The following is an 18,159-nucleotide window of genomic DNA, read 5'->3' on the forward strand; positions in this document are numbered from 1 at the left end:
GATGATATTGTCACCCCCCCTAAATTACGCATTCGCTCCCCTTTTGGCTTGATTTGACGTCAAAAAGCATTAATAAGGGGGGCGAATGCGTACGCAGGGGGGGTGACAATATCATCGCCCATTAACCCAATATATACTTCAATGGTTTCCAAAGATGCCTTGGGCCTTTTGAGAACTAATTTTGAAGTCAATAAACTGATTATTGGAAATTAAAGGCATTTTTTAGTCCAATAATCAATTTAGGGCTCAAAATCGGTTCTCAAAATCCAAAAAAGAACAGGGCCGTCCCATTTGCAACGGGATTAACTTTAAAAAGAACAAATTTTCGATTGAAGAGAGAAAAGAGGAATGCACTAAAAATCTTAGGCAACCTAGATTTCTTAGTTATTGAACTCAAAATTGCATTTAATTTTGAGTCAAACAATCAGTTTTGGACTCACGAGTGGGTTCTCAAAATCCAAAACAAACAATACAATCCATGTTGGACTCAGAATTGCTTCTCAGTGAACAGGGGCTAGTCTTTCGGTTGCACAAAAGCCAAGATGGCTTAGGGGTTTTGCTCGGTATTTGAGTGCCCCATCAGCAGAATTCCTTGTTTGGTTGGTAATATAGTAATGAAATCCCTCAAGCCTACTAGTAATGCCTTAAAAACTAGCATATCATTGGCTTTTTTTGAAAATCAATTTGTTTGTTTGGTAATAGTGCATGCATGCTTATGTCCCACCCTTCTCTCACCTCCTTATAAACTCCTTGGAATATGCTTTCTCCCTTCCCTCTCTCCATTCTCTTTATATGGGCAATGACACCCCCTACCAATACTCTACAAGATTGACAACCAGACATCATTCTACCAGGTAGTTTCTAGATAAACTCAATGCCTGTCTCCTCCTGTTGACTACTGCACGGCTTACACCATAGGGTGATCGAGACCGTCCATTTGGTGGGCCACAGGTTGATCTAAACCGTATAGACTAGTATTTCCTTAGAATGAACCCAACCCTCTACTGATTGAAGCACAAATTATTTATACCGTAGCCTATCAAATGGACCGTTTAGATCATCCCATGTGTAAGCACTACATTACTTTTGAAACTCACATTAACAAACGTAACCGATATTGGCACTTCAATGTTTTGATAGTTGCACTAATTCACGCTGTCTTTTCTTATTTAATTGGGTCCGATAACTCCGTTTTGGGAAAGTGTAAATATTATTTTATTTAACAGTTGTTTAATAATAAAAGACAGGACGATTTACCACAGTTATCAAAACGTGGTAGTGCCAATATCAAAAACCAAAACTCACTCTTACATACAGAGGGAGAGACAGACAATCACTCCCATCTTTCTCTCTTTCCCTTGAGTCTGAGAGTCTTTAATCATCATAATCATCATGGAAGGAAGAAACCGAATCCCACCAGGCCATGCCCTAATCCACCCACTCCTCCAAAACCCCCGACCCCACCCACTCCACCTCGAAGAACGCATCGCCGTCCAACACCGAGACATCCAAGCCCTACTCCTCGACAATCAACGGCTCGCAGCCACCCACGTGGCTCTCAAGCAAGAACTCGCCGCCGCCCAGCACGAGCTCCGCCGCGCCTCCGTATCCACCGCCGATCTGAAAGCCGAGCGCGACGCTCGCATCCGCGAACTCTACGAGCGATCTCTCGCCATGGAGGCCGAAGTCCGATCCCTCGATTCCGCTGCCGCTGAGCTGGCGCAGGTCCGCACCGATGTCCAGAAGCTCGTCGGGGCCCGCCAGGAGCTCACCGCGCAGTTACAGTCTGTAACTGCTGACCTGGCCCGGGCCCGGGCGGAGCTCCAACAGGGACCTGCCATTAAGGCGGATATTGCGAGCATGCATCAGGAGATCCAGAGGGGCAGGTTAGGTATTTCTGTTACATTTTACACTCCTTTCCTATTTTTTTTTTCTGGTCTTTAGGGTTTTTTTTTTCATGATTTTGGTTTGGTTTTAATTTTAACATGTGTGTTTTGGTCTAGGATTATATTGTATGGAATTAGATTGGGTGAATTAGGTGGAGTTTAGGCTTCTTATGCATCAATTATAGTGATTTTATTGCGTTATTGAATCTGGTGTATAAACTGTACAGCATAATTTTGTGTATGATTTATTATTTTCATTGCTTGATTGCAGAATGTAGTTGTGTAGATTAATTATGTTATGCTTCTTGTTTTCATGTAATCTAGTATTCTCATTGTATCATTAACAGAGACTAGATAATTTTTTTTAAAAGGCTAAACAGTATTAATAAGAAAATCAAAGGCTGCTCGACTGAGTGCTACGACCAATTCAAAGCAAAAATAAGAACAACAAAACCCTCAATGGAGCAAGTGATCAAATATCTCCAAGCCTCGTTCGACTACAGAAAGGTTCAACTTGGTTGATCTAAAGACAAGCTGAAAAGAAGTTGGATAGTGGATACCCCTCCACCATATCTAAAATGTCCTCAATGCCATTGGTTAATCTCTGTAGATAACCAGATCCTTTCTTTCAACTAATGTATCACATCTAGTTTCAATAATTTATATCGTTCAGAGGTGATGTGATGTTGGGATGTTACTGAAAACTAATAAAATTAAAAATTTTTAAGTTTAAATTCAAAACTTGTAACGGGAAGTGTATTTGAATTTTGGACTTGGATCTAACAATTGAAGTGGAGTCACTAGTTTAATTTCACAGATTTTTTTATCCGCTCAAAATCAAGATATTAATGGGCCAATTGGATCAAGGACAATGATATGGTTCTTTAATTAACAAAATTTCAATTCCAGATAACTATAGATAAGAAAGAAAACAGAAGATATTCTGCAATCAAATAATGGACCAATTAATATGAGCTGATGACAACAGTTTTGGACAATCAGGCATATAGTCCACGCTATTACAAATTTATGCCAACTAATGAATGTGGAATCTAATAAATGCGCAATGACTTGTGTAATCTGGATTTAAATAATGAATCACAGACAGGAGTATAGTAGAGTGGTGTACTGTAAAGCATATCAGCCAAGCAAATGAAACGGGGGAAATTGATTTGCAAAGTATAGCTTCAGGGCGCGTGGCTCAAATTTTAGCAAAGGAGAAGAGATTTATCTTCAGATGGCAGAAAGAATCACTACGATAAACTGGATTTTAAAATTAGTGAATAAGAAAACTAGTAAACAGCCAAAGGGGGTTGATATTGTAGAAATTTACTATAGATTAAACAACTACTGAGCATTATTTTCAACTTTCAGACTGTACAATATGCAGACAATGAAATCAGAAATAAGCATATAGAAATCCAAGAAATAAGGGTTTCAGTCCTTCCCCTTTGAGTTGCAGATGAACCAATAAAGCCGCGAGAGAAGAATGAGGGTGGGTCTTGGACACCCTTTTTGAGGGCCATAAGATGGCGCTTGGCTGCTGTTCCAAGATTAAAAGAATGGCGGAAATGTAGAGGAGAAGAAAGAAAAGAAGAAATTTGCTCGAAGAGACGAAAAGGCTTGTAGATGTGGTTTTCCTGTGTGGGAATTGTTGTGTAGAGAGAGGAATGGGAGGAAAAGAGACGTTAGGACAAATCTATCAAGGGGATTTTGATGTTTTTATTTTATGGAAAATCAATATGTAAACATGGGTTTGATTGAGATTTCTTGAAGGAATGGTGGATCTAGGGTGGGATTTGAAATTTTTGAAGAGATTTAGCCATATAAGGTTGGATCTTGGGTGAAAAAATGAAATCTTGGAAGCTTTGGGGAAAAATGCCAATGGACAGAGGGAAAACACGTTTTTAGGGCTTAGTGGCAGCCCTTTGTAAATTTGAATAAGTTTGGGGTGTTTTGTACACTTAAAAGAAGCATGACACATGTTGTAAATAGGGAGGGAAATGATGAGGGCCTTCCTTTTTGACTTTTCAAAGGAGGAGAAAATGACAAAATTCTTTTAAAAATGCAAGCTTACAGTTACATTTCTTATTTCACCTCTCTTGAAGGGAGAATTCATCCCTCTAATGTTCCAGATTTCGAACTTTATTATCAATGGAAGGTGGTGATTTTCTCAAAAGAATTGATCTGGCAATTTTCTTTGGAATTTGGACAAGGTTTTAAATTTTGGTTTCACTTTCCATCTCGGTTTGGCATGAAAACGGAATGTTTTTCATTTCGGTTGGAGATGGAATCTTGTAAAATTATGAAAAATTATGGAAACATATGCAAATGATGGATATTTCAGATGGAACTTCAGGAAGTGCTAGAATAAGCACAAATGTATTCTAAAAAATCATCGCAGAAGCAAAAAAAAAAAAAAAAAAAAAAAAAAACCCCAACTATAATGGTTAAACAACATAAAAACCTAGTAACATGTACGCATTGTCGCACATGTCTGGTAATTCAATTCAGTACATACCACATTTCACACGTAATTCATATAAATATTTATATATAATACATACGCTACATTTTGCATACAATTGATATAAAAAATATACCATTAATAAACTTATGGTTTTGTTTTTGCTATGCATCTCGGTTTTAGTATGTTTTTCGATAGGGATGAAAGCAGAAATATTTCGGTTGTTTCGTGTCAGTTTCAGTGTAACTTTAAAACTATGATTTTTGAAGCCAATTCACTAGACATTCCAACTGCAAATGCTTGTTTCCAGCAGATTGGATATTTGATTCCAAAATAGCTTGAATTCAAGTTCATTCTCTTTATTTTGACGATTGGACATATTGTCTGCAGCAACTGTATGTAAGGTTTTAAATTTCGACCGAAATCCGAAATTTCGGGTTTCGTTCGAGACCGAAACCGAAATTGGTTGAAGTCGAAACGTTACAAAATTTTGATGATTTTCGAAATTTTGACCAAAATTTCGTTTTCCCCCAAGTTCTGGGCTGGAATTTAAGGAATATCTCCAAAAAATCAGGTTTTTATTCATTATTTAATATTATCCCGAAATTTCAGCCGGGATAATATATTACCTTATTTTATTTCGATATATTTGGTCCTAAATTTTGAAATTTCGGCTGAAATTTCAGTTTCGTTGAGGGCTGAAACACATTCCAAAACAGAAATTTAAAACCTTGACTGTATGAGATTCTATTGAAGAGTATATAGGTTCCTGGAGGGGAGAATTCGAGATTGGTTCATGCACTGTTATACGAGAGTCGAGTACTTGGTCTTGAAGCAAAGAAATGGAGACCAAGGAGACAAACTCCCAGGTCTTGAAGAAAAGAAATCCATTTGGATCAAGGATAATTAGAAAATAAAAACTCAATGTGAAAAAGAAGAAGAAAGATATGGAAGTGCTAAGCGAAAGGTAATACCAAAAGAACAATAGATGATTCTTGAGGCATGCCATACCTTATCCCATATGATCGAGATCATGAATCTCCATGAAAGCTCCTCCATGAAGTAGTTAGATAAACTTAATATAACCGCTGAAGAAGTTTTTGGTCGTTTGCTTTACCGTTAGTGGTTATTAACTTGTTTATGATTGTCATAGCCTTTACAGTTGGTGGTTCTCAGCTTGTTGCGATTATCTTAGACATCTTTCTATACTTGCTCCCATACCTATGATGATTGTGGGTTTTTTTTTGAATGGCAATGATGATGATTGTTGATTTTTCCTTCAATTTTATTACATGAACTAGGTAAGTGATGGTTTTTTCTTGTGGAATTTGGCCTCTATTGCAAACGAGATCTTGTATGTTCTTGCTTGGTAAAAAACCCTAGATGCTTCTCACATTCAAAGAGAAGCACATTGCCTAGAGGCTGGAGCACATCACAACTTATCTCTTTATGGAGTATCTGGTTGTGCCTAATCAATTTCCAACCCATTAGTGACTCTTTTGTTATGGCTATTTTAAGCATGTAGGGTTTTTCTTCTTTCTTGAATAAAGTTTAACATTAATATTAATGTATATTTATATATTATGTGAACTTCCATCTAATTCACAAGCCTCCAAGGTGCACAACCATCTCTATGTACCTACAGTATTGCATCATGGGTTGCCTTTTGCAATTTAAGGGCTAGAAAAAGATATGGAAAATGCTCAAGGTCCTCCAATAATGCACTAACCTCTATAATTGACAGATTTGGAACACAGATAGCCGATAGGATCTGTAAAAACCATGTTGATTTCTTCCTACTCATTTCCAATACGCTCTAATACCTGACCTCTTCGTACGCATTTCCAATACGCTCAAATACCTGGCCTAGGTTGCTAATCAAAATATCATCGATATTACCTTGGGCAGTGGGGCCTTTCACCTAAAAAATGGTCTTAGTTTGACGTCTTACTCAAACACCTCCAAAGACTAGGTGCCATGGGGCAAAAAAGAAAATAATGAATCTTCTAGTTGTTTTGCTAGTCACTGAATAATGAGAAGCCCCTATATCAGGATACCCTTGCAGATTATATCATTGAACTCGTTGAAAATCTCCCTTAATGATTGGGAATAACCACTAACAATAGTTTATCTCTTAAAGGAAACAAATACATAAATACCAAAATTGAAGAAACCTAGTATCATCCATTGGTTATTAAAGAGTTTCAAGAAGTTCCGTGTCCATTTTCTGGAGACGAATTGAATGAGAAGATATTCCATCATTACATTCACTTCCTTCTGACGATCACATCTATACTAGAATCATCATTTACCCTCTTTATGTTGTAGGGGCATCCTTTTCCTTTGTGCAGCAGAACATATTACTGGACCTGCTCGACCACATGCAAGTTCCACAGAGAAGAAATAAGAAATGAAAGAAGAAGGGTTCATTTTCTTTTGACTTGGAAAAGGCAGATTATGGATTTTGTAAAAAGTCTTTAGTCTTGCAAAGGGATAAAAATTCAGGTCTTGCTCATTAGGTTTATTTTGGGAGATTTAAAGTGGTATAGCTTATGTTTTACGGGTCCAAGTTGGGGTTTTAAGGTGATTTTGAGGATCGATTTAGATGGATTAAGCTGTTGGAGAAGGGTAGTATTTAATCTTTTATATTTTAACACCCCCCCTCATGTGTGGCCCACTTGGCAAACACGTGGGACATGTGGTCCCACCTTGGGCCGACCATTGCATGTGGATTTTTTTTGCAATTGGGGAGGTTTGAACTCGAGACCTTTGGCTTTGATACCATGTTAGAAACTTACCGACTTCTCTAAAAGCTTAAGCTTTTGGAGTAACTGGTCGTTTCATATGGTATCAGAGCTTTTGTGTTTATGATGCAAGATTGAAAGGCCCCTGACATTAGTTGGCACATGCAAGTTGCATAGCTTTTGTGTTTTGGTGAAACTGTAGTAGTGGGATTAGGGTTGAGATAAGATCTTGGTTGAAGTCCTTGCGGTTATCTTTATACTTTGTAATATTCACTCGTGGATGTAATCATAGAACGTGATGAATTATTATGTCTAATTTCTTTGTTTGTGTTTCCATCAAACCCTAGATTGATAGTTTTGACAAAAGAAATATGATAATGTTGTTGAGATGGTTCAAGAAACACAAAATAAAAATACAAACAACACAAGGATCCAAAAACCACTACTACAAGCTAGACATGGACTCGCTCTCCTGCCGCCAGTGCGTCACTCTCCCACCCCTTCTTTGGGAAAGGTGTTCTCCCATCATTTACATCCCTGATCACATGCTGAAATGACACCTCAAATGTGGAACATATGTGTGAAACTTTCCTGCATGGAGCCAGCTAGTCTTCATGACCTTTTTCATAAACCCACGTAATCAAATTCCATGAATCGTCTTCAACCACGAATTGACCCTTGAAATCGTTAAATACATGATTCATTCCTTTAATTGCTTAAAACGCTTGCCTCCCTTGAGTCTTTGACCCCCAATTTTCTAGAGTAGGCCAACCTTACCATCCCCTCATGATCTCTAACTATGCCACCCACCTCATATGGTTATAGGTTACCTATATATGGGCCTTCAAAGTTATGCTTGAGGTGGTAAATTGGGGGCTTCCATCTTGCCACTTTCTTCTCAAGAGAAGCATTTGTTTTGCTATCTTTTCCCAGCACATTCTGAAATCTGAAGATTCTGAACCCCTTCCTAGCTCGCTCGCCTAAGATGATGCATCCTTCTATCTTGTTAATAATTGTGACACCAGTTTTTTTATCTCTGAATATCCTTTTTTTAATGATAAAAAGGAGGATATCTTTGAATATCCTATTGTTGTGCTTGGTCCATATCATCCATACCCCAGCCGAAAAACTTAGCTTCCATAGAAATTGTCCCTCAACAAGAAGAAAGATCATTTATTCTGATACTGACAAGTATTTTGTTAGAATGTCGCAACAGAGAAGACACTGTCCAGACACCATTTGCAAAATCTATATGTGTGACCTACAAATTTAAATGCCATTCAGTAATATGAGGAGCCCAAGTAGTGACTGAACTCGTTATTTTACCCATGTTTTCTAGTGATGGGAGTCCAAACTCCTAACCACCCTAACTTCAACCCCGACACTCATGTTCCTTGCAAATACGAAACAACAATCTGACATCGAAACATGGTTCCTCTCAAAATCTGACTTTTTTCTATGGCCACTCTAAACCATATTCCCAAATTAAATTACTCACACATATAGCCTTCCAAGCCCCTGACACTGGATACAAAATTTCCTTTTTTTTTCGAATAATAACATCAGATTACAAAGTTGATTCCCTGGCCCAATACAACCTCAAATATCTCATAAGCAAACCAATCTTGTTCCTAGTACACATTCAGAAAATGATCGTATTGTCCGTAACTCTGATCGTTGTAATAATTTCCTATCATTGTTTTTATGGGTTCTAACAAGCCCAAATAATCTTCCTTGGTCGCTTTTTTCGGGACAAGTAATGCTAATGCTCCTTTATGAATATGGACAGAGCTGCTGTAGAATATGAGAAAAAAGCACATGCTGATAACCTTGAACAAAGTCAAGCAATGGAGAAGAATATGATTTCCATGGCTCGTGAGGTTGAAAAACTACGTGCCGAACTTGCTAATGCTGAAAAGAGAGCACGAGCAGCTGCTGCTGCAGCAGCCGCAGCAAGCCCAGGTGTGATATTTCCACAACTTGTTGATCTTCAGATTGTTATCCTGCTATAATTTCCAGCCTTTATTAGATTACAGGCTATGTCACAAATATCGTTCTCGGGTATTTCTCGGCAAGGGAAAATCTCGGGATATCATAATTTTTTTTATTTTTTTGGGTTAATATCGGCCTGTTTATATCGTCTCCCATGTATCTGCACTGTTAGCTTTGTTTGTTTTTTCCTTTCTGATCCTTTAACTTTGAAAATTACAGGTCCTGGATATGCTGGAAGCTATGGAAATCCTGAGATGGGTTATGGAGGAAGTTCATATTCTGATGTTTATGGCATGCGCCAGGTGCGTCTTCATCATTTGGTGTTTTACTCAGACTTCCATGCCAGATGTTTGGATGCATGGAAATTTTTTATTGGAAATTATTTTCCATGGAAAATGAATTATCCTGCATTTGGTAAACTAATTTTTTATGGAACTTTTTCCAAAATCGAAAAGTTTCCCTGTTTTCATGCAAAATAGCTAGTAGATTGGATTTTTTTTCTTGGAATATTTTCTCCATTATTTTTTCCTCAGTTACAAATGGCCCCTTAATGTTGTCAGGAGTATCCATGAAGACCTTTGACATGTGATATCAGAGACACCGCGTGCATATTTGGATGTGCAGAAAGTTTTTTTTTTTGTGAATAAAACCTTCCTGGAAAAATTTTATGTTTTTTTTCCTGGACAATGGGACATCTATGTTTTGGTGAATCTAAAAGTATCATGACTCCTAGAGGGAGAATTTCATGAAATTGAAACAAAAAATTAAAAAATAACAAATATATGAACGTTTGGTTTGTAGGACACCGAAACATGGCTTCCTCTTCTTCTTCCTATAAAGGATGCTACAAGAGAGGCAACAATGCTGCTGTTGTTGAAATTGGAGTCCTTCTAACATGGTTTTAAATTTCGGTTTCTGCTAAAATTTCAGACTTATACGAAACCGAAATTTCATCCGAAATTCCATATAGCTAGTGAAATGCCCGTTTTTTTTTTTCGGGACGAAATTTCGACCAAAATTACCGAAATTTCTGTCAAATTTTCTGCAATTCTGTACGAAATTCTCTAACGGAATAAAAAATTAATATTTTATAGCAAATTTCGCCAAAATTTGATAAATTTCATCGGTTTCGGTACTCACCGAAATAAATTTCGGATTTCGGTCGAAATCTAAAACCATACCTTCTAATACCACCCCATGTTGCCTCTTCCATAGACTAGAGTTTTCGCCGCCTTTGACGACACATTTGATACATTTGATCACTATAAGAGGAGGATCCAATTCACCCCGTTTGATAACTGGGGAGCAGGGTCCAGTTCGGCAATCCTAAAGACTCCGAACTCCATGTCGAATCTTGCGCTGGCCTATTGGCTAGTCAGATATTTTCCAAAGAAGATCTTCCTAAGCTTGAAGAAGCTGCCTTTACCTTTCAAAAAAAAAAAAGTTTGTTACCTTTGGCACTCGAGCAACCCACCTTGTTTCTCTTGATCTTGCCCATGCGACCCACTCAAGGAGATATCAGATCGTCGAATCCCGATACCTCACACTTCTTTCGATGGTAGAACAGAGTTCTATCGTTGCATTTTCTAACTATCTCTTTGCCAGGATGTCTTGAGCTAAGCATGGACTTGAAGGAGATGAAGAGTTGATGGTTAATAGCCATCGTGGATGAAATTTGTGATGCATTTCAGGCCAGGGGAAGAGAGAAAGAGAGATAAAAGAAGCCAAAGAGAGATGGGTTGAGTCGTTAGATCCAAGGAGGAAATAAACTGGTTTGTATTAATTGAATTGGATGGGGCCATCTTTGGAGCCATTCGAATGAAAATCAAAGAATATTATTCTAAAAAAACCTTGGTATAATGTTCAAGGAAGTGAAGTTAGGGTTTCGGTTCAAGGAAGTAAAAAAAGGGTTTCGAATCAACTGTTTTGTCCTTGGTTCTATCGATATTGGGGTTTAGAGGAAAAGAACCTAGTACTGAAAAGGCAACGAGAAAGGAAAAGGCAGCACCCGTGGTAGAACAGAACAATTAGTTGCCGACATTTGCAGTGGCGGATTCGACATCACTGGAGAAGAGCGAAAGGGTTGTTGATGTAGCCGAAAGGCGGAGAGGGTGGTCTTCATTCTTGAACCTTCCGGTAGCTGATAGGAAGCCATCGTCAATCAGAGCGAAAAGGCTTTCAGTGGCATTCTAGTTGCCGGCATTTGCTACGGTGGCGGATTTGATATTACTTGCGAAAAGCGAGTTTTCGCTATGGTGGAGGATTTCGGTACCTGTGGATGAAGCACAGGTGATGACCATAGAGAGGAGGGAGATGAAGGAGAAAACACTTGTAGCCTCGGGGGAGGAACTTCGCATGGTTGATTCTTCTGTTCTTGCTTTTCTGTGGGAGAAAGGGGGAAGATGACTGGTAAACAAAATTTATCACCCGTTAAATTAGAACTTTAGCTTCCTTGAAAAGGAAAATAATGAGTGTGATGATTTTAAATTTCGTCCGAAATCAGAAACCTGCTAAATTAGAACTTTAGATTCCTTGAAAAGGAAAATAATGAGTGTGATGGTTTTAAATTTCGTCCAAAATCAGAAATTTCGGTTGGGACCAACCGCGACCGAAATTTCGAGAAATTGATTTTTTTTTAAAATATAGTATTTTTCCGAAATTTCGGTAATTTCAGCCGAAATTTGGTAAATAATAAAATATTGGCTTTTTATTGTACTGGATTTCGGCCTCCGAAATTTAAAACCATGGGTGTGATTTGGTTTTTTACTTTTTTTTGAAATAAAAATGCCTATATCCAAACCTGCCCTATGTGTTGGAAACAGAAAATGTGAAAATATCACGTATGCTAACACATCTGTCCTGTTGTAGGATAATATTTGAAGCTATAGTGTTACACTAGCATTAGTTTATACAAGTAAATGTAGAAGTGTGTATTCAGGTAAATAGAAATTCATTTCAACAGATAAATAGCATTCAAGTAGTTCTATCTTGCCTAATAAATGCATTTACAAGTATAATCAATTTTTTAAAGAATTAAATGTGCTATTTTTGGGTAGGTAAAATGTGCTTGCTTTATGACAATATTAGTAATTCTATATTTCAGGTTCAGGGTCCTGCTGAAGGTGGTTCTCAGTATGGGTCTGTAGCTGCTTCACATGGTCCATATGACATGCAACAAACTTATGTACATAGATAAACACTCGGTTGTAGTCAGTTTCTTTTTTGATTGCAAGTACTTGGGATCCAAACATTGCGCCCCCCCCCGGAGTTCTACTATAGGCATTTTCATTTTAAAAAAGGAATTTTACTGGATACATTAATGCCTCTGTTTCACCATTTAAAATTTTTTTATGACAGGCATGGTGTATGTGAATTTAAACCGGATGCTAGCCTGTTTATTTGGTTTTCTTTGTTCCGTATTTCCTTTTTGGCACATAAAGTATATTTTTGCTTATTTTGTTTCCTCTTGCATCTCACGAGCATTCAGGTGGAAAATGGCTTTTGTTAATGCATCATGATAGGCGTAAGGACTGGTCTCCTTTACATGTTGGGCTTCTCTTACCATATACATAAAAAAATACTAATAGGCTAATAGCCGATATATTGTTGATGTGATTTTTTTTTGAGGAATGTTATGGAATCTATTATCTCCTGCGATGTTATATATCTTTGACCTGCCTAGTGTTTATGGCTTTATGCATTGATTTACATGTGCTATTATTGCTCTTCCAGAAAGGTGCTAGTTCCATCTTTTATTTGTGGTAGGGGTTTTATTTGTTGTTGTTTTATAGTCGTAGGAAAGGGAACATAGTTTTAAATTTCAGCCGAAATATTTTGATTTCAGCTCCTACCGAATGAAATCCACTTGGTTTCGAAAAAATACCAGATTTCGCCCGAAATTTCGGGATTCCATTAATGTTCCGGTTGAAATTTGCGAAACATGTAACTTTTCATATAAAAGGCAAAGTTTCTGTCGAAATGTTACAAAAATCCTCCATTCATAGAAAAGAGAAGAACAACATGAAACCTTCAAGATATTTCTAGAAAATGGCTAAAAATAAAAAGAAAAACCAGTGGTGAAGAATTTTACCTAGATTTCAGCCGTGATTTTGTACCGAAATGTTTCTGTGATTTTACAAGATTTTTACTGAGATTTCGAAGCCGAAACCGAAATTTGAAACTTTTTTTTTATGGGCAAAAAAAAAAGAAGTTCTAGGATTTCGTAATTATTTTATTTGTTTTTCCATTAGTTGTTAGTCGTAGGGGTATATGACTCAAGATGGGGTTTTCTTAATTTTAAATGTTAATTAGGAGTTTATTTGGATAGAGTTTGGCATAGAAATCTTGAGCAATTCAAAAAACGAAAAAAGGTCTTTTCTTTTCTCATGTCACTTTTTTCATAAAGAGGTTCTTTGGCATGTTAAAATACATTATGATTGTTGAATGAAAATCTTGAAAGCTTGGGAGCCTCATTTCCATGTAGATTTATGATACATCTCTTTCTATGTAGATCCCTTTGATAAATAATGTAGTCTTTCCTAGATGGATTCCTAGATGCCATTGTGGTTTCCTTGGGTAACCATTATCCCTTAATTTTTATTACATTATTGCTTTCCCTTACACTCAATTGGTTCAGATTTTCCCTTTGAAATGGAATCTTTAGATTTGTTATTTAAAAAATAAAAAAAAACGAAATAATGAAGTTTGTTAACAATTAAACCCTCACATCCCTTCCCCAAACCCTTGCCTGCAGAAATCTCCAGTCACGCTAGAGGCAAATGAAGCTAAAACCCTGTCAGCCATTGAAAGCGGTCAAAAATCACAAGGAAAACCACCAAACCGCCATACAGGGCCACGACCGAATGTACGAGGTGATCGATCACAACACTGGAATGGTGGATTCTTGTTTAAACACCCCAACGCGAGTTCAATACCTAACTCTGAAAGAGAAGCAACGAGAAGCTTGGGCTTATAAGCAAGGGGCGTTCAATGACAAATAGATGATGCCCCCGAGGTGGGGAAATAAGAGAAAACTACCAAGAACAATGTTGTGGGTTTTGGAGTTGTGACAAAAGATTTAGCTGGGCTGCTGATTCCAGAAAGAGATGATTTGTATGAGAATGAGGGTTTGGGTGTTGACTCTTCTCAGAGTGTTACAGGGAGTTCATATCCCTTACCTCCTCCTGTCCCACTCCCAAAACCATCAGTGGGGAACTTGAGTTCCAAGAGAACCATCTCTGGCAATTCAAATGATGTGCGGATTGGCTAGTCTAGAAGGGCGGTAATATGGCTCTAGGTGGCTTTGGCTTAAATTTAGTTGGTGGGAAGTAGTATTATTGTTTGGTGGTGTGGAAAGAGGTCTGTAGGGTGGAAAATGGACTTCCTCAGGTTGCTACGACTTTCAGGTTCTAGTGCTCGATTCTCAGGTTTGATATCATTCATTGACCAGTGAATCTGAAATTTATCATATTATTGTGTTTGTTGGATCTAAAACCTTTCTTTTAATTTGAAAAATCTGAGATTCAAACCCAAGAGCTTTCTCCTAAGATTCTTTATTCCGTTTTGAGTTTTCCTGCATCAAGATGTTTGTTTCTTGATTTCATTTCCACCAAGTGTGGAGTAGGTGGGGTCATAATTGATCTGCTTGAGCTCTGATTGACAATTCAACTTTGAAATTTGCATATAGAAAGAACCTGTCTAGCTGCCATTTGAAACTGCTTTTGTTGTGGATTTTATTCACTAAAGCTACTGATTAAGAGATGTTTGGTTCATGATTTCATTTTCATCAACAGTTTAGTAGAGCAGGTCGTAATTGAATTGCTACACATCTTGCTATCAGCTTAGTTTCCGCATCGCCACTTGGTATTCCTTGTTAAAATTTAAATGCTAGCAAGTTGGATCGAATTGTTTATTAGAAATAAGTAAACAGCATTACTGTGAACTCATGATCAAAGGAGCCACGAAGAAATGTACTGAGAAGTTCCTTAGTGTCAAATGGTCTCCTCTATTGAGTATAAAATAACAATTAGTCCTTTTGGGGGTGTAGCAGTATTTCTCTAGCCATTGAAACTAGCAGTATCATGTTCTTTGTCCAAACTTTTGGCTGTGCTTGGAATCTTAAGCTTATAGAGCAAATTATGTGCAAGTAACAGTTAATAATTGTACAAACTTGGGTCGTACTTCACTGCAATATTATTAACAGGTCTGCAATTGTTCATGTGAAATCTGTAAAGTCATCAGGTTTGCTGTTCATGTGAAATCTGTCAAGTCCATAACTTACTTCTGTTATAGATGCAATCCTTTGATCCCTCTCAACGCCAACCCAACCCCAAGTATAGCAATTGTCTTCATGTTAAATGTCATTTTCAGGTTCATTTTGAGAACTTGAATGTCCTGTGGCGTTTGCATTTTCGACTCACAAATCTTTATCCACATTGCAAGATATCTCCCAATCTCACAAATCTTTATCCACATTGTGAGATATCTCTCCTTAGTCTTGCATTATCATCAGTAATAAGGTGTGACGCCTATGTCATCCATGTGATGAGCCAAGGTTGTAGGTGAGACTTAAGAAGGCTAGGCATCATATGGATAGTAATAATCCACAGTTATATGATTGTGATGTCTATATAGCTTAGAATCCCTATAGAGAGTAGGGCTAAACGAAAATGTTGGGGCTGGGTAATGCCTAGATGAGTTTCAAGGTGGGAAGAGGACTTTCCTAAGCGTGTAGTGGCCCACGCTATGATGGTCTAGGAGGGTATGTGCATGGACCACAGTGAAGAAAACCCAGGTTCGTCCAACTGCAAACACCACCAAGGTCATATTTGGCAGCCATGAAAATTTTTTTCCATGGTATATTGGTAGACCCAATTCTGTGAGAAGGGCGGATAAGAGAGGGAGCATTAAATCCCTAAAAACTGGTTAAAAATACCTATTTAGATGTAAATCACTTGTTTAATAGTGTACGAGCACTCAAGCAAGGAGTAGAAAACATCTGTTTCGGGTTTCTGTTGAAGAGGTCGGGGATGATACATTGATACGCCAAATCTAAGTTGGTCGAGGACGATTTCAACAGAGTATCATTCATTTAGGCTCTGTTTCTTTAGACGTAAAAACATATGTAAAATTTGTTTTATTTTCATTCTTACAACATAAAACAAAATTTTCCTTTCGTCTTATTCACCTCCATTTCTTTCTACGTATGAATGGACGTAAAATTTGTATTATGTTCAGCAGTTGCTCACAAACCATTTCCTCATACAGCTGCTTAAATAAGCTTTTCTGAGCAGAGTTCACAAACCATAGGGGGCCCACATTTTGGGGGTGATCCTAAGCATTCATTTGGAAGGCCCCATCATTGATAGGGTGTGTACCAAAAATCAGCTCCATTGGATCATCCTAACCCTTCAACATAAAACAAGTTTTACATCGAAAGAAACGGAGAGGAGGCTGCTCTCTCGTGCAACAGCCACTTGCGAAATGATGTGGCTCATTTTTCCGCTGATTTGTTTTTAAAGTGGTAGCTTTTTTTGATTAAAGAACCCAAATATAGATATGTTGACAAGATGTCCCACCATTTACAATATAGTCATACCAAAAACAAACTACACAGCTATGTAGATTCAGCTAAAAAATTACTCTCCATGCAGAAAATACTGCCCTAAAAAGCCAGCCACAGACCTATCCGCATCCTAACTTGCTGAGCGGCACACTAGTTGAAACTTTCTGAGATAGTATCTGCAGGGGTCCAAGGTCCCACTGCTTTGTAAGCAGTTGGCTGTTGTATGAGAGCAGATTTTCTCTTATTCATTTCATTCTTCTGACGAGGCTGCTCTCATACAACAGCCACCTGCTTAATGCCTACCTGTGAAAGTCCCTAGCAAATCACTAATAACAAATAAGGCCAACCTACAGATTTTTCTCAAAAAATGTCATTGGGTGCTTCTTCTCTTGATCCCAATGAATATCCATCAATGTCAAAGCTTAATCCCAATCTGAGTGGAAAGGAGAAAGCAGTATGTAAAATATCTTTAAAAAGAGAGGTTTCTTTAATGCTTATTTAAGTAGCTTTTTTAACCTTTAATAGATTACTTAGTAGGTGATCTCGTTTCAAAGTTCAAAAAGCTATGTGAATCAGTGAATACTTAATTAATACATTTTTAAAAAATTAGGCCGCGTTTGTTTGCTATTATTATTGAAAGGGAAATGATATTTCCCATTATTCGCTAAGTTTTAAAGGCAATTTTTAAAGAGGGTGAATTTATCCTCAAGCGGTGAACCATTCTCATAGAAACTGGGGGATTTTGGTAATATCATTTCCCCATTTGAATAGTTCCAACAAGAAAGGAATCAGGGAAGAGAACAAAATTCCACCTAAAACACTATCGATTGATGTTATTTTGGGGCACATTTTTACCACCATTCTCCGAGCTTTTCATTCTCTCCAGCAACAAATGAGCAGAATTTCATCCTATCCAAACGCTGCCCCACTCGCTATGAGGTGAGAAAAAAGATCCATCCCAAGCTTCTTTTCTGCCTGCTCAGTTGGACCAACTGCTCAAGGCTTGCTTCACAACTTATATGTGGTGCACACAGACTAAGCCACAAGTTGCATCGCGTGTGCTCAACATGGCTTCAAACTTGCCCTAGTAATAGGGAGGCCAACATCCTCAGAACTTCAAAGTTTGTGATTGGGGGAAATTACTAACAAATACATCCAGCCACGATCATTGTGGTCCGCAAGCTCACAAAAGATGGTTTAATGAAGATGCCTCCCACAATCTAGAGCTGAGGTTTACTGGCAAAATGATACTTCAGCCCTTCCGAGGCATTTTCATCCCCCTTTCGTTTGTTATTTCCTGAACATAATTTCATTCCTATGGAAAGGCAGACAAAAGAGTGCAAGTAACAATTTTTAAGGCCTATAGAAATAGATTAAATTCTTGTAGAGAACCCCTTCATGACATAGAAATATCTCCAAGCAAATGGGGCTCAATCCATCCACACAAATAGGCCGCATGGAGCCAAAAAGTAGATGAGGGTTTGTCTATAAACCCATCTTCAAGCA

General features: G+C 37.8%; 1 protein-coding gene across 2 annotated transcripts; it reads left to right on the forward strand.

Annotated features, from left to right (window-relative positions):
- The first annotated feature begins 1,356 nt into the window (after window positions 1–1,356).
- LOC143848061 (protein FLX-like 1) lies at window positions 1,357–14,806 on the forward strand. 2 transcript variants are annotated; one of them, XM_077356856.1, is made up of 5 exons: window positions 1,357–1,886; window positions 8,887–9,059; window positions 9,309–9,391; window positions 12,193–12,273; window positions 13,843–14,806. In XM_077356856.1, exons 1-5 carry the CDS (start codon window positions 1,393–1,395, stop codon window positions 14,062–14,064), a joined length of 1,053 nt encoding a protein of 350 aa, XP_077212971.1. In that variant the 5' UTR covers window positions 1,357–1,392; the 3' UTR covers window positions 14,065–14,806. The 2 variants fall into 2 exon arrangements, with proteins under 2 accessions (XP_077212971.1, XP_077212972.1); XM_077356857.1 differs by lacking the exon at window positions 12,193–12,273.
- The last annotated feature ends 3,353 nt before the right edge of the window (window positions 14,807–18,159 follow it).

Source organism: Tasmannia lanceolata, unplaced genomic scaffold, assembly GCF_043159265.1.
Source record: "Tasmannia lanceolata isolate RefF3 unplaced genomic scaffold, GAP_Taslan_0.1 ptg000016l, whole genome shotgun sequence".
NCBI classification, from domain to species: Eukaryota; Viridiplantae; Streptophyta; class Magnoliopsida; order Canellales; family Winteraceae; genus Tasmannia; species Tasmannia lanceolata.

Coding starts and splice junctions, on each gene's coding strand:
- LOC143848061 (XM_077356856.1), top strand. CDS start 1,393: ATGGAAGGAAGAAACCGAATCCCACCAGGCCATGCCCTAATCCACCCA. Junction 9,060..9,308: donor AGCAGCCGCAGCAAGCCCAG/GTGTGATATTTC, acceptor TGAAAATTACAG/GTCCTGGATATGCTGGAAGC. Junction 12,274..13,842: donor ATGACATGCAACAAACTTAT/GTACATAGATAA, acceptor CCTTGCCTGCAG/AAATCTCCAGTCACGCTAGA.